This window comes from Pseudorca crassidens, chromosome 9, assembly GCF_039906515.1.
Source record: "Pseudorca crassidens isolate mPseCra1 chromosome 9, mPseCra1.hap1, whole genome shotgun sequence".
NCBI classification, from domain to species: Eukaryota; Metazoa; Chordata; class Mammalia; order Artiodactyla; family Delphinidae; genus Pseudorca; species Pseudorca crassidens.
The window spans coordinates 38,379,643-38,396,044 of NC_090304.1; the positions used below are offsets into that span (position 1 = coordinate 38,379,643).

At 49.9% G+C, this 16,402-nt stretch overlaps 2 protein-coding genes across 10 annotated transcripts in view; one reads left to right on the forward strand and one right to left on the reverse strand.

Annotated features, from left to right (window-relative positions):
• SERGEF (secretion regulating guanine nucleotide exchange factor) overlaps positions 1 to 16,402 on the forward strand; it is a 237,165-nt gene that overhangs the window by 208,484 nt on the left and 12,279 nt on the right. For 4 of the 9 annotated variants that reach the window (XM_067749707.1, XM_067749708.1, XM_067749710.1 and 1 more), the window contains one exon: positions 9,655 to 10,021. The exons of 2 other annotated variants lie outside the window; for them this stretch is intronic. In XM_067749707.1, the coding sequence (XP_067605808.1) occupies positions 9,655 to 9,998 (344 nt within the window). In that variant the 3' untranslated portion in view covers positions 9,999 to 10,021. Of the gene's footprint in view, positions 1 to 9,654; positions 10,022 to 16,402 lie in introns of those variants that run through there. 3 more of the 9 variants (XM_067749714.1, XM_067749717.1, XR_010946121.1) reach the window with 2 other exon arrangements.
• Positions 14,826 to 16,402, reverse strand: part of KCNC1 (potassium voltage-gated channel subfamily C member 1) — a 45,779-nt gene continuing 44,202 nt past the window's right edge. The window contains exon 4 of the mRNA XM_067749706.1: positions 14,826 to 16,228. Coding sequence (XP_067605807.1) covers positions 16,164 to 16,228 — 65 coding nt within the window. The 3' untranslated portion in view covers positions 14,826 to 16,163. The remainder of the gene's footprint in view (positions 16,229 to 16,402) is intronic.

Here is a 16,402-nt window from a genome sequence, read left to right on the forward strand (position 1 = left end):
AGGCCCTGAGGCCAGTACTGTTTGAAGAACAGGAAGGAAGTCAGTGTAGCTATGGTGACGTCAGCAAGGTGGAACTTGACAGGACATGAGGTCCAGGAGGAAGCCAGCTGTTGTTTATCTGAGTCAGAGGAGAAGCCATTGGAGGATTCTGAGCAGAGCAGTGCCATGTCGACTTAGTGCCAGGTTTTAACAGGATCCCTCAGGTTTTGTGTAGAGAATACAACAGAAGCAGCAGAGAGGGCAGGTAGAAAGCCCTTGCAGGAGTGCCAGTGTGAGGTGATGGGCTGGTGAGAAGTGGCCAGACTCCAGCTATGTTTAAAACATTACCTTCCTAAACCCCTCATCTTTTCTTACTCGGTGGATGGCCACAGCGTCCTCTCTGGCCTCCTTGCCTTTAGCCCTCATCCCCCATCTCTTCCTCTCACCCCATTCTCAGTGCTGTCGTGGATCCTTGTCTGGAAAGGACCCCAGGCCAGCCATCTTCTACTTAGCCTTCCCTGAGGCAACTTTGGCTACAATACCAAAATATCTCCAGAGTAACACTGGGGGCTAACAGCCCCACTTCCTGATTCTGGAATGGCTTCTTTCTGCTGCTTCAGATCCTGCCTCGAGGGCATCTTTGGCCCTGGAGAGTGATGGATGGTCTACTAATTGAAAGGGTCCTGCACTGACAGTGCCTCTTCCCTCAGACTGGCCCATTGGGACCGTTGTCCTCACAGCCATTCTCTAGGCCGTTCTGTTGTAGGAGCTGCCCCTCTCTGGGCAGTGTAACCAGGGACAGAGACTCACAGCTCTCTGTTCTTGAGGCCGGTGGCCAGGAGGCAGCTCTGGTCACAGATCAGGGAATAAAGACAAGCAGCCAGGCACAGGACTGGAGTTGATCTCAGCATTATGTGTGTGTATACTCCTCCCCTGCTGCTCTCCAGACAGAGCAGCGGGCTCAGAAAGACTGTGGGCAGGGGAACAGCCCAGAGGTATTCACTTCCACTCAGTAGCTCTATCCTGAGTGCCTGTACCATGTGCCTGAGGGCTGATTGGTGAGCGTATCCTGCTCACAGCACCTGGCTCCCATCCCCAGCTCACAGTTACAAATAGAAACACCTCGAGATCCAGGAGGAGTGTGGTGTGTGTGCTAAGAGAGCTCTGGGTATCTTAAGAGCTCAGAGGAAGTGAAATTAATAGCCTTCTAACAGCCCAGGAGGACCCAGCCCTACACCTGCCCACAGTTCACTCCTGCAGCAAACAGGATGCCATCAGGATCAATGAAGGCAGCTCAGAGTGAGCAAATGTCAGTGGGTACCCTCTATTTAAGACTGGTAAACTCTTATTCATCCTTCAAAACCCAGCTAAGAATTAACCCCTGGAACTTTCAGTGTCACCTGCCTCCCCTCCCAATAGAGTGTATCATCCTCTCTATGCTACCTCTGTCGGTTAGAAATACTGTTATTTTTTTGATCATCATCCTGTGTTACTGCTTTTTAAAATATATGAACACACAACAAAGAAAATCTCAGTTGCCCTTCCCCCATTTCTCCCTCTCTTCCTCAGAGACTATTCTCTGTTTGGGATGTATTCTTCAGGATCTATACATACAGAAATATATAGGGGCTTTGCATAAATTGAATCATACTCTCTATATTGTTCTGCAGCCTATTTTCTCTTAAAAATGTCTGCAATATCTTGCCATGTCAGGCCACAGAGTGCTACCTCATTATTTTTATTTTTATTTTTTTGCGGTACGTGGGCCTCTCACTGTTGCGGCCCCTCCCACCGCGGAGCACAGGCTCCAGATGCACGGGCCCAGCCGCTCCGCGGCATGCGGGATCCTCCCGGACCGGGGCACGAACCCACGTCCCCTTCATCGGCAGGTGGACTCCCAACCACTGCACCACCAGGGAAGCCCTACCTCATTATTTTTAATAGCTGTATATTATTCAACAGTAGGGTCAAACTGTAGTTTCTTTACACACTCCTCTGTTGATGAGTATTTAGGGGTTTCCCCCCAGTCTTTCACGATTACAAACAATGCTACAGTAAACACCGTTGTGCCAGCCTCCTTGCATACACATGCCATTGGTCCCTGTAATCGTCATTCCCCATGGCTGTCTACCCTAGTGGCCTGGGAGCCCCAGGGCAGAAACTGGATTTTCCTCTTTGGGGTGTTTTGTCCATACACGGCCCAAGCCAGAAGAGGCGTCCACATGATGAGATAAATGGATTCATCTGAGCAAAATCACAACTGTGTGAAAGGCCTGGGTGAACTCAGGGAGCAGCAGCGAGCCCATGGGGCTGGAACAGAGGAAAGAGCGGTGATGCGGCCAAGAGGGACAGGCTGCCCTGAGAGCCAGATAAGAGGCCCATTGTAGGTAGTGGGGAGACAGGAAATTGTTCATGGGAAGACCTAGTTCATGCTGTGTTTCAGCCTGGTTTCCCCCACCCAGGCCAGCTACCTCAGAAGAAACTAGCTTTTGTAATTGTCCAAGCGAGAGAGGATCAGAACCTGAACCTCTTCTTTCTGTCCTGAGGTTGCCACCTAGACCCAAAACACTTCAGGAGGCCTGAATTCCTTGCTCACAGCAGGACCTAGGGACCACCAATTACTGCCCAAAGGGTGGGATACTCATGAGCTTGGGCAGCTAGACACTCAGAAGTTTCTTCCAAATTTGCCCGGCTCCAAGGCCAGCTCCGTCCACACTGGCATTGACCACCTGCCCGAATCCAGAGACTTCCTCTGCGTGAGGCGCTCAGACCTCACTCCTCCTGTCTCTCTCTCTCTCCCTCTGCTTGGTGTTGCAGAAGAGCGCCCTGCCTGGTGCCCGAGGTCCTTGTGAGGCCTTGTGAGGCCTAGGTCCTTGACAGGCAAGAGACAAGGTGAACCATTGGCTGCCTAACTTTTCGCACCATCCCGCCCTCCTCTCTCCACCCCACCAGATGCGGACGGGGGTGGGGTGCGGCAGGGCCTGCTGCAGCTGCCTCTGCCTCAGCCCCAGCGCTCACAAGGGCTCGGAGGGGTTTCTGCTCCTCCTCAGAGTGCTTCTCTCACCAGCTAGAGCTCTGGCCTGCCATCCCTGGCCTTGTTCCTGTACAAGTGTGCCATGACTCTCTACCTTTTCTTCATTATCTGAGGAACAGAGGTTTGGCTAGAGAGGACAATATATATTAACAGAAGAGGTTCTGGAGTCCTACTGCCTGGGTTTCAGTTCAGCTCTGCTTCTCACCAGCTATGTGACCTTGCACAGTTCATACCACCTCCCTGGTGTGTTAGGCTGTACCTCACAGTCTTGTGAGGATTTAGTGAATTAATACGTACAAAGTGCTTATCACAGGGCCTGGCATACACTAAGTATTCGGTGACTTTGTTACCGTTTTGGAACTAGTGAAGGAGCCAGAGACTCAGGAGTCCTGGATCCTAGTCCTGATCAGGGCGGCCACATGACCATGGACAAGTTCTTTCACCTCTCTGAGCCTAGTTTCCTCATCTGTAAAATGGAGGTAAGAACACCTCAGAGAGTTGCTGTGAGAATTAAGGTAACATTTATGTGAAACTGAGAAGCACCATCCCTAGGTTGTAGCCCTCATTTTCATGGTCAGAAGTGGCAGCTAGAGCTCCAGCCATCACATCCACATTTCCAGTGACAGGATGGAGGAAGGGGCAAAGGGCACACGCCATCTGTCTTTGAAGGAAGGATCCCATAAGCTACTACAGAACATTTCAGCTCAAATCTCACTGGCCACGCCCTGCTGCAACAGAGGTTGGGAAAGGTAGTCTCCATTCTGTGGTTCGGGGACAACCAGGAGTTTCTGTCACACATACTCAGGTGTTTGCCCCTCCTAGGCAAGACCCTCCAGCAGAAACGCTGCCGCCTTCCTAGAGTTGGGCTGCAGTCCCAGCACCATAAGGCCCTGTGAGGACCCAGGTTGCCAAGAAGCTCAAGCAGGTGCCACAAGACCTGAACAGATTTGGGTACTGTGTCCAGCCTGTGCTGGGGACCCTGCCAGCCCTGAGGTTCCGCTGCCTGCAGGGCTCTTAGGCTGACGCAAGTGTGGTGGGCCATGAGCTTTGTCACTTGTCACAGCCTGCATCAACTCCACTTAGCCCTGTGAGCAAGGGCCCAAACTCTGAAGAGGCTAGGGAATCCCTCTGTAACTATGAGCTCTCCACCCAAGGCTCAGCCATGTGCCCCGGGGCCAGTAAAACAGATCTAGACCAATCAGATGGGATCTCAGTGTCCTCAAGAACCTGGCGAGTGCCGGGCACACTGCAGAGAGTCCTCTGTCATGCCAGGAATCATCATGAACTCACCTGTTTCGAAAACTGGGTGTCCCGTATTCCAGTTAGCTTAGGAAGAGGCGTATCATGGGCTGTCCTTCCCCTCACCTCTACATGAGAACAGCCTGCATAGTAGCATCTTGCTGAGTCCAGACGGCCTTTCCATCTTCACTGTGCCGCTGAATAGGTGGCCCTAAGTGAGGGTGAGGGACAGGGGGTGTGCTTGAAAGATATTCTAAAATGCTGGAGAAGCTCAGAACTGAAAAATGTCCTGTGTGAGTCCTTCTGTTACTGGGTGGCCCATCTTTCATTCTCCGAGTTCAGCAGCCTGGTTTCTTTCTATAGGAGGTTTGTTTAAAGTGTTGGGGAACCCCTGACTTGTCATTCCACCCTAGGCCTTCCCATCTGCTGGGAAGGTTTGCCACCAGCATGGCCTTCCTTGCCTTTTCCTCCTTTCCCCATGGTCTGCTTCATACGTGGGTGTGAGCTGTCACCATGTGTCAGGCACTGTGCCAGGGCATTAAATGTACATCAGCACATGCAGGCCTCCTCCTAGCAACCCTGTGAGGTAGCTGGGGACAGATGTACCATTGTCACACAGCTGTGTGGTGATGTGGGACCCAGGACAGCATAGCACAGTCCACAGTATGTATTATATATATACCAGGGGCTGACGGAGTACAACCCACGGGCCTGCTGTGTACGGCCTTGCGAGCTAAGAATGATTTTGAAAGGCTTGTGATAAAGAATAAGAATATGCAACAGAGACCGAATGAGACCATCGAACCTGAAGTATTTACTGTTTGCCTTCATAGAATAACTCTGGCGAGCCCTGGTATAGAACATGCAGAGTTTAGCACAGATGCCGGAGCCACACTGTCTGGGTCTAGCGCCTCAGTTTCATTAACTATAAAATGAGAATAATCTATAAAACGTGGCTGCCTCACAAGGTTGTTAGAATTAAATGAGATAAAGAATATAAAGCACCTAACCTTGAGTCAGCTTCTTTGGAAGTACTGGGGGAAACTGTATCTGAGCCTTTGCCAGGCTTCTCAACCCAGTGGGCTACCCCGGCCCCAAACAGGCTTCCTTAGAGCGTTTCCTTTGGCAGGAGGAGAGGGACCTGCCAGCTGCCCGTTGTGCCGCGTCCTGCTGGTAGGTCAGCGCTGGCTTCCTCCCACCCCCATTCCTGCTGACCGTCAGCTGGTGCCACTCACCAGGGCTGGGCGCAAAGCCCATGCCAGGTGCCGTGCTAGGCCCGCAGGTACCAAGCCTGTTCCATTCTCCACCTCATGCCTCAGATCCACCTGGCTGAAACTCCTGCTTAACTGCAGGACTTGTGGCCTGGGGTTCATCCTCTCTGTGTGCATTTCCTCATTCATGTGCCAAACAGGCAGACATCTGTGTTTCCCCAAGCCCAAGCTCTTGGCTAATGATTGCCTTCCTACCAGGGAAAAGGAAAGAGAAGGGTAATCCTGGGCCAGCCAGCCTCCCTCTGTGAAAGAGCGGTCTGCAAAACAGATTTTCAGTGGTTAATGAGTGAAATGTAAAGATGTGTTAAGAAACTCAGATCATTGAAAAAAATCAAAAGAATATTTTCTGATCTGGATAGGGATAGGCTTTCAGTTCTTACAAACTATAGAAGAAATGATAAGATAAAAAAACAAGAAATTGTACTACCTAGAACCATAAACTTTATGTTTTACATCAAAAGACCTAAAACAAAATTTTAAATCAAACTGAGAAAAAATAGTTATGCCAGATACGGCATAGAATTAATATTCTTAAAATAAAAATCTTTAAAACAATAAGGCTCTTGAGAACAACAACAACAGCAAATTTTCACTTAGTACAGTAGTGCCCCCTTATCCGCAGTGTTGCTTTCAGTGGTTTCAGTTACCCCACTGTCAACCACAGTCAGACAATATTAAGTGGAAAATTCCAGCAATAAACAACTCTTTTAAATTGCGTGCCATTCCAAGTAGTGTAATGAAATCTTGCTCTGTTGTGCTCCATCCCACCCAGGATGTAAATCAGCCCTTTGTCCAGCCCATCCACACTGTACGTGCTACATGCCCATGAGTATAGGAAAAACCAGTATACATAGAATTTGGTACTCTCCATGGTTTCAGGCATCCACTGGGGGTCTTGGAAAGTGTCCCCTGCACAAAAGGGTGGACTACTATACTATGTATTTTATATATACTTGCTCATTTAATCCTTATAAATGAATAAATATTTATAACCTTTCTGATAAAGGTACTATTATTATCCCCATTTAACAGATGAGGGGACTGAGGCTCAGAGAAGCTAAGTAACTTGCCCAAGGTCACGGCTAATAAATGGAGAAGATGGGATTGAACCCAGGCCATCTGGATCTTGGGTCTGAGCACTTAAACTCTTCTATATGAAACAGGAAAAATGTATTAAGCAGACAATACACAAAAGAGGAAATTCAAATATGTGAGGAAAATAAGAATTACTTTTCAATTTCTGTGGGAATCAGAAAAGTACAAATAAAAATAATGAGATACCGTTTTTGTCTTCAAATTAGAAAAGGTTCTTAAATACTATAATAACTAATGAATACTGGCAATGCTGAGTGATACAGAGAGTCCCACAGACTGTTGTAGTTGTATTCAAGTGGCCTTTCTGCAAAGTATTCTGGCAGTACTCAAAACAAGACTCAGGAATCTCAAAAATGTCCATACCATTTGACCAGGAATTCCCATTCTAAGAATCTAATTTGAGAAAATAGAGATGTAGACAAAGATTCACGCACAAAGATGTTCACAGAAATGTTATACAAAATAATGAAAAATTAGAAACAGCCTATCTATCTGATAATAGGATACAGGTTAAGGAAATTGTTTAATCTCCATAATGGGCAATTAGGCAGTCATTTTACATAAATCTGGACAACAAAAGAGACCATAAACAAAGTGAAGAGACACCACAGACTCCTGGGAGAAGACACATGCAATGCTTATAACAATTATATAAACAAAAGAATATACAAAGAATACTTATAAATCAGTAAGAAAAAGGCAAACAAAGAGCAAAACAGGCAAAGAATGTAAACACGCAATTCATAGAAAAAGCAATTTAGGGCTAGTAACATAAAGACATGCTCCATCTCACTAGTAGTCAAGAAAATGCAAATTAATCACATGTACTTAATCAGAATAGCAAGAGTCTTAAAGGCAAAGATAGAGGGAAACGAATTCATATCCGTTGCTGATGGGACCATAAATGATGGGACTACAGCCATGGTGGAGAGCTGTTTGGCCACACCTGGTAAATGTGAACATGTGATTCCGCCACAATCACACTTCTAGGGATCAATGTGCACAAACACCAATTTGTACAAGGATACGTGTTCCAGGATGTTCACTGCAGTGTTGTTTATAGTAGCAACAGTAGTAATAGTACTGTAGTAAAATATTATGGTATATTATATATTGTAATATATAATGTGTAATAAAGTAGCAACAATTATCATCATTAAAGAACTGTCCATCAGAAGGGAAATGGATGAGTAAAATATGACTTATGCATAATGGGCTATGTACTATGCACAGTTAAAATAAATGAGCTAAATCTGTAACTATCAGCTCAGAGAGATTTCAAAAACAATGGTATAAAGAGCAAGTCATAACAGAAGACACATATTTGAATGACACTACTTATGTAAATCTTTAAAACAAACTAAAATTTTTATATAATATTTAAGGACACATACATGTAGAAAAATATAAAACAAGCATGCAAGTAACGTACACCAACTTCAAATAGTGGTTACTTCCAGGAAGGAGGGAATGGATGGAGGGCCAAGGATGGGAGGTGGGTCTTAAACTGTATCTTTATAATTGAAGCAAATATGGCAAAATGGTAACTAATGTTCTGAAGCTGATTGAGGAATATGTCTTTCTGTTAAATTATTTTTTGTACTTTTCTGCATATTGAGCTTTTTCAAAATTTCAAATTATTTTAAATTTACTTTTTGAACAATTCCCAGTTCTACGGAGAAATGCTTGTGTTATTAAGGCATAAAAACAACACAATAGATACACAAATATTTACAAGTTTCACAGATTGAAGGTTTGAAAGAGATACGTAAAATATTCATAGCAGTGGGCAAGATTCTAGAAGTCTGCTTTTCTTTACACCTATCCATATTTTTCTTTTTTTCCCCTTTTTACCATGAAGATGTATTACTTTTATATCCAGAAAAAAAAAATTTTTTTAAACAACTACAGAAAAGTGTGAGCGAGTTTAGTTAGGGTCCAAAACCCAGGAAGAGGTGCTGTGATGGGGTGGGAGCATCACAGGCTGTCAGAGAGACCTGTGCTCGAATGCTGGCTTGGAGGTTGGCCGTAGGACTCTGAGTTCTTCAATCTTTGATCTAGTCAGCAAACCCCTGTTGAGCCGCAGGTGGGGACAGGGCAGTGAGCAGAACATATGTGTTCCTTCTCTCACTGTAGGGCAGACAATCTAGTGAGGAGGGGATAGTAAACACATCACCACCCAGACCATCTATCCGCTGCCTGTGAGGGAAAGTACAAGGGCAATGACAAGATTCCAAGTTGATCGGGTGCCGGGGAATCTGGCCTCTGAGCATGATTTAAACAGATTCTGGAGGATGGGGGTTGTGGAGCCCAGCAAAGCCAGGACTTGGAGAGAAAGGCCGGCCCCACAGGGCATATTTCAGGGACTGAAGGAAGGCAGGGGTTCTGGCATGCAGTGGGGTGGGGAGAGTTGTGCAGGGGGACCCCAGCAGGCTGGTCCGGAGCCAGATCACTCAGGGCCTCACAGGCAAGGAAAGGCCTTTAAGGGTGGGGGAACTCAGTGAAGGGTTGAAGCAGGGGAGTGACCTGGTTAGATCTGCATCCTCAGAGATTGTTTTGATGCTCTTTGAAGATCAGAGTTGCTGGCGAGCAGCCCAGTTAGTTAGTTGGCTACTGGTGTGGCCCAGATGAGGGAAAATGGGGTTGGGATCAGGGTGATGGCGGTGGAGATGGAGAGGTGTGGAAGGATTTGAGAGACTTTCGGAGGCAGAATTGGCAGGTCTAGGATTGTGTGTGTGTGTTCGTGGTGGGGGGAGATGCAGGTGTGGGGGTGGGAGGTGGCACTGAGGGAGGGGCCACGGAGGAGAGCCAGGTTTGGGACCTGAATGGTTGTGGGCTGGTGGGAGTGAAGAAAAGAGCAGACTTAGGAGGGCAGGGGAGGAAGCAGAGATGGCGAGCGGGCCCCCAGGTGTGGCTGAGCTTTGGTTTCTTCCTGCGTAAACTGGGGGTTTGCGGTGACACCTGCGCCCCCAGGGTGAGTGTTTTGGCCCTGTTCCCCAGAACCATGTCTACAGCAGTCTCGTCTCTCCCTCGCAGGCGGGACGTGTTACTCTTGGGGCTGGAACGAGCACGGCATGTGCGGGGACGGCACCGAAGCCAACGTCTGGGCCCCAAAGCCCGTGCCAGCTCTGCGGTCATTGTCGGGACTCCGCGTGGGCTGTGGGGCCGGCCACTCCCTGGCCCTCTGCCAGCGGCCAGCCCTCCCTGCCCTGGGCCAGCGCCCCAGGGACACTGATCCTTTCCCAGATGCCACCAAGGAAGCCGGATCTCAAGAAGCCATGGACCAAGAGAGAAACTGGAAAGACAGACATGCAGAAGCTTCTCCCCAAAGCCAATCTGACAGGTTCAGAAATGGGGGGCTTGTGACAGAGACCCTTTAATAAAGCAACTTTACCCACCCAAAGTGTCCCCAGAGAAATGCTTTGTCAGGTTGCGGTGTTGGCCTGCGAAGGATTCAGGAGGCACTCTGGGTGGGCTGACCAGACGGGAACGATAGGAGCCCCGTGTCTGGGCTCAAGGAATGGACATCCTTTCTGCCCAGCATGTGAGAATGAGGGTTCAGTCCTCACCCAAGGACATGGGAAGCAGAGGAAGGCTCCAGCCTGTCCCTAGCTGGTGAGGACAGAAAGCCCAGCTCTGTCCCCAGTGGTTGTTTTGCCCCAGCAGGCTTTGATTCAGCAAGACAAAGGTTCCTATAGGCCATGCTTAGGGCAGCCACAAGCCTCTCCTGGGGTCTCATTCTCAGCACCCAGAGCATGTAGTTTGCTGGTTCAAGGATATCGAGGAACCCTGATCAGGTGGCTGGTTACTTGGACAGGAAGGAGTTCTTGTCTTGGTGACCAGGACTAAGGGAGAAGGCTCTGGAGGGAGGGTGGGGGGTGGAGGAAGTATAGATGAGTAAGTGGAGGAAGAGACAAAACTTCTGGAAAGACCGGGCAGAGGAGATCCATGGGACAAACAAAGGAATCTAGAACCAATGAAACTCCCAAGATCAATGTCTTCATCTGAGCCAGGAAGGACTCTGGAGCTAGTCTGTGTGACTGTAATTGCCAAGCTGTAGTTTCGGGTGAGGGACAGACACAGCGTGGGAAGGGGGTTCTGCAGGGAAAGACCCTGACCCCTGACATCTGCCCCCAGGTCCTGGCCTCTGCAGGAGGAGGGCCCTCACATGAAATGGGGAGCAGGCCAGACCCCAGGCCTCAGGCTTCCCCGGGTGGCAGCTATGGCTCTGGGGGACATAGCAGCTTTCTCTCTGCTGTGGCTGGCAGCAGGCCTTTGGCCAGAGGGCCTCAGAAAGTGGCTTTCCCCAGAGGACTGAGTGGCAGTGTCTCCAGCTAGCCAGCCAGGGTTGTGGCGTGTCCCACACCACCTCCCTGTGACTCAGGAGAGCGTTTGGATCTGGGAGCACTAGGCTCCAAGGGCTTGAGGATGTTATGAAACCCCAGGACACCACAGCTGGAGGACCTGTGATGACCTTCTAGGCTAGTGGCCGTCAAACTGCATTCTAGAACCCTAGCAGTCTCCTGAGACTGACAGCATTCTCCTGAGAACTCAGTGGCCACCTTGTGGGCTGTGGGGAAACGAAGGCCAAGTAGACAGAGGTCTGGGTCCCCCCCCCCACCTTATTCACAGTAGCCTCATTTCAATCTACACTGTGTAACAGGCTTCACGTAAGAGTTCACTTGACAAAGGGGTCCTTGAGAAAGTTTTAAAACCACTGATCTTATCCAACGTTTTCATTGTTCATGTGGGAAAACAGAGGCCTAAAAAGGGGAAGGGACCATGTCAAGGCCATACACCTCACTCCTGGCGCAGGGTCCTGATTGGGAGGTGACCCATCCAGGGCCTCGAGCCAGACAAGGGGTGGCCCTGGGACCAGTGGGGGTTCGACTCAGGAAACTGGGGATTAGGGCCATCCTGAGCTCCCCAGGCCTGCACCTAGAGACCACCCACGGCCACTGGCTGACCTTGAACACCAGCACGTGGAGTCCTGCCCCCAGTATCGTACCCTAGAAACATCGCTGCCCTGGCCAGCAAAGCCCTTTGTCCCCCCCCTCCCAGAACCAGCAGAGGCCAGTACAGCTCTAAAGCCCTTGCAGAATGGAAGGAAGGACATCTCTGTGCACTCTGAGCTGGTCTGGCCAAGGTGACCCAGCCTTCAGAGATGGAGTAATTGGATGGCCCAGAGATGACCCAGAGTGGAGCGAGTCCACCATTACTGGCCACCACCCACTGTCCTACAGACCGGGTGGTCTGCACTGGAAGGCCATCCCATGTGGGTAAGTCCTCAGGCCCATGCCTCCCAGACAGGGTTTACACTCCCGAGGAGCGTACACTCGCGCTGCACGGCCGTGCAGAGTTCCCCCTACCTCTTTCAGCACTTGCTGGGAGAAACCCAAATCCCAAGTCCTCTGCTGCTGAGCTCTAATGCCCCTCCCAAGGCTTCCCTATGGGCACAAGAAAGTGTCTCGGGGCTCCTTCCCAGCCTAAAACAGGGTGGGGTGGTGCCTCAGCCCTAAATCTCGGAGCCTTGCTCGGAACCTGAGCCAGACCCTTCTTAGAAGCATGTGGAACCCAGCTAATCCACGCATGCAAGAGTGAATGGCTCTTGGCACCGGATGGCACCACAGACTGTCCAGTTCCCTCCAGTTCCTCCATTTCTCCCTCCCCAACAGTGACGGACGGGCTTCTCTGCATCAGTTCACTGGCCAGATTGATGAGTGCCTGAAAGCACCAGCGGGGTGAGGGTCTGTTGACAGTGTCTCCCAGACTCTTTTCGGGACCCTTTGAACCCTACTGGTTATTCTCAGACTTGTAGATGTCCAAGCCCCTCATTTCTGCTAGATTCTGAGCTCTTCAAGAGCAAGGGACCAGGTCTTGGTCAATTCTGGAATCCCTTCATTAAGGACAGGTCCTGGGACAGAGAAAGTACCCAATAAGCATGTTAGGGTCACCATAGGTGAGGAGGCTAAACGAGTGGGTTCTGCGATCCCCTCACCCCTACCCATCCTCTGCTTTTATCTCTTACAGATGTTTGATAACTACGCTGTGGATAGCACAACCATTTGACAGTGATTAGCTAATGAGAAAATGCCCACTCATTTCTAAGAATGACTTTTTTTCCCTATAGACTAAGTTGATTGGCCTTCATATCCCTCACCCCGCCACCGCCGCACCCCATGAGAACGAGGGAAGGGAAAAGGAGAGGGGAGTGAGACCCCATCGTGTGCTCATAGGTCTTGGGCCCGCAGCCCCTGCAGTGATTGTCGAAGGGCGGCCACGTACCAGGCGTGAGCAGGATGTTTACATCCTAACCTACCACACACAGTCTCCCCTTGCAGGCACCCCGGCTTCCTTTGACGCCCTACCACCTTCGGTCCCAGTGGACCATCAGGCCAAAATTCGATGAGGCTGTGCTTGAGAACGGTGAATCCAGGCCTGGGGCTCAGAGTAAAGCCCTCCATCACCATCCACCACTTCTGAGTGAAGTGACTTAGTGAGAAATTGAAGTTGGGAGGTAGACAGTGAGTCAGGAAATGGGATGGGGTTCCAGGTCCTAAGGGGCACACGTATAACTGCGGCAGGGTTCGAATTTCCCAGCGGCCAGAGCACGGAGAGGTGAGAGTTGGGAGAGGAGAGCCGGGGGGCCTTGCTAGCCAATTTAAGGAGCTCTGACTTCATTCTTAGGGCAACAGGTGTTTGTGCAGAAAATTGAGGTGGTCAGATGTGTGCATGGAAGGCTCAGAGCAGTGTGTCAGTGGGCCTTCGGTCATACCCATGGCCTGAGGGCCCTGGGATTCAGGACCAGTGTTCCAATCAATTCCATCTCCAGCCCCAGCAAGGCCTCAATTAGCTTGAGACAGCTTCACCTGAGCTCTGGAGTCAGACCACCTGGGTTAAAATCTTGGCTTCATCATTCATTGGCTGTGTGGCTTTGAGCCGTTTACTTCTCTGCGCCTGTTCTCTTGCCTCTAAGATGAGCTTGTTGAATTACTGTGGGTCATCATCAGACCACTTGTCTCAGATGCCCTGCACATGGCAGAAGCTCAATGTATGTTAATCCCTGTTCCCCGTTAGCTGCTGTGTCCCTGAAAACCCCTATTCCAAACGGCCACGTGTCAAGTCCCACTTGAGTCCACCAGAGGCACCTCCTCCAGGGCGAGCGGGAACTCTGCCCTCCCTGCAGCCGCGGAGGCTACCTGGCTTCTACATCCTGACGCTTATGAATGGCTGTTACATACGTGGTGTGGGTCTGGCAGCTCTGCGGCTGCATAACCCGTGGGCAGAGGCCTTGCCATGCTCACTGCTCCACTGATCCCCGCCCCACATTGGTGAGGTAAATGCTTAGAGGGGTGAGAAACTATTGGGTGAGAATGCGACACCCACCTTCAGCCTCCCACCCACCCATATGATCGTTGTCTTGGCCATGCTGGGAGGCATCAGGGAACGGAAATCCAGGGGAAACTGACCCCCATTTGTTTGTGGCCCTGGTCAGATCCCTCCCCTCTGGGCCTCAGTTCCTTATCTGTAAAATGCTCAGAGGTGGGGTGCCATGACCATTAGGGACTTTCCACCGGAGATTCTCGAATGGATAGGAAAAGAATTGGAACTCCAGTCCCCCACTCTACCCCCAGCCAAAGCCAAGTGAACAACCCAAGCAAATCAGCATCCCTAGGAGAGGGCTCCACCCCTTCCAAGATGCCTCAGGCTGAGGGAGGGGTGTGTGATGAGGTGACCACCAGACTGGGCCCGGCAAGGGACCAATCAGACCCCTGCCTCTGGCTCCATCAGATTCAAGAATGGCCCTAGGAGGGAGGTGACCATGGTCTGCATGAGGGGCAGTGGCGGGGGCGGGAGCTGGGAGCTCCGACAAAACCAGACTCAAGGAGTCATGAATATGGCATGGATCCACGGAGAAGTTTCCGTATTGGTGAACCCCCTAGAGGATGGGCTCGTCTTAGTGCCATTTTTGACCGATTCCTTCTGAGAGCTGCCTCCCTCTCCCCACCCAACAGGATCTGCAGGTTGGGGGGCAGGTGGCAGTCCTGGCTTTCCCCCAGTGAGAGGACAGCCAGCACCTTGGGTGGGTCCCTGAGATCAGAGGAGCCCGGGCTCAGGCTCACCCCAGCCCAGCCACAGAGGGCCTGACCAGGGGCCCAGAACTGAATCGCGACACTGCCAAAGGCAATAAAAACCCAAATCCATGCTTCATCTCCAATGTCAGCTGTTTATTATTGAGGGCCAGGGCCCAGGGAGGGGAGGGTGTTGAACTAAAGCAGCATTGCTCTCTTTCCAGGAAATGTTGCGAGCTGCAGTGAGAGCTTGAGATGTTGCATTTTTTTTTCATCTCAAGCATGTGTTTTTCAAAAATATCATCCTTCCCCACCCCTTACCCCACCACTAATTTTAGAATCAGACCAAAGCCAAGCTACTGTCCTCTGTTTCTGTTGGGGAAATACTATATTTATTCGAGATGCAGAAGTGTGTCTCTGCAAACCTCCGATTGCTTCAGGAAAACAAATCTGCTTTAGACTATACAGAAACCGTGATACAAAATTTATTTCATGCTAGAATCGCTTTGCATAACATTGGGCATGCAGTTTTCTTACTCTGAAGTACTAAATTGCATACAATGCCGGGTTGTGCCTTAATAAAGGTGGAGGAGGACCAGCCCTCCCGCGGTCCTGATCTTTTTGGTGCTCTGAAGGAACACTTGGAAAATCCATAAGGTGTTGATTATCTACTATGAACAATTTGTTATGAAAGTTGGTCGCACTGAATCTACACACCGCTAAGATGATCGAATCAACCTAGACTAGCCGCTGTCAGGGGTCTTGGGGAGACGTCCGCTGGGTCGCAAGCATGCCAAACAGGGAAGAAGGCGGCAGTGTGTTTCCACAATTCTATCTGGAGCAAAGTTCTCAGTTTCCGCGTGAGAGATGAACTATGAAGGTGAGGTCAATATGACCGATGACTGACCGACTGCCCTTGTGGGAACCTTTACTCTCCATTTCAATCTCGTGTACAAAAAGGGAAGCAATCCGTTCCCCATCTCCACCCCTCCCCGCCCCCCGCTCCATTCGCCCCCAAAACGTACAGGTTTCTACCAAATGCCATTTACAGTTTGGCTCCAACAACATGTATAAAAGGAAAGCGCTTTGAAAGAAAATAGAGGACTCTTGCTTGTTTCTCTTCGTTGTTGTCGTGGTTTAGGGTAATCATACAGTTGCAGGGGATTGGTGGGTTTGGATTGCTGGGTTTTTCTGTTGAACTTCATGCAAGCCATGCTAAGGAACCCTTCCATCCCACCCCTTCCCCGAATAAAATAAAATTTTTAAAAAATGAAAAGAAGGAAAACAAATCCTCTACAGTCAGTTACCATTTGGCCGTAGAAAAGCTACGTCCGTCCTAGTACAAGGCCTGGGCCACTCGGACTCGTCCGGCAAACCTGCATGGCGTGAATTTACTCTGTCCGAGGGTGAGGAGGGGCTGCAGGTCCACCCAGATGCTTAATAGCCACCAGTGTCCTGGGCCAAGCCGCCTGGTCAAGTCACTCTCACAGCCTCTGTCGGCATATACTTAGCAATGACAGGGCTTTCTTTGCAAAGATCTGTATGTAAAGAATACAATTAACACTTGAGCTTCTCTTCTTGGCTTTCCCATCCCGCTTGGTACTTAGTATTTACGGAAGGAGGAGGACAGACAGAACAGCCGCATGCAGAGGCAGGCAGATTCTTCTCCAGCTGGCTTGCTTCTCCCATGCAGTGAGCCAGCCTAGCACGCC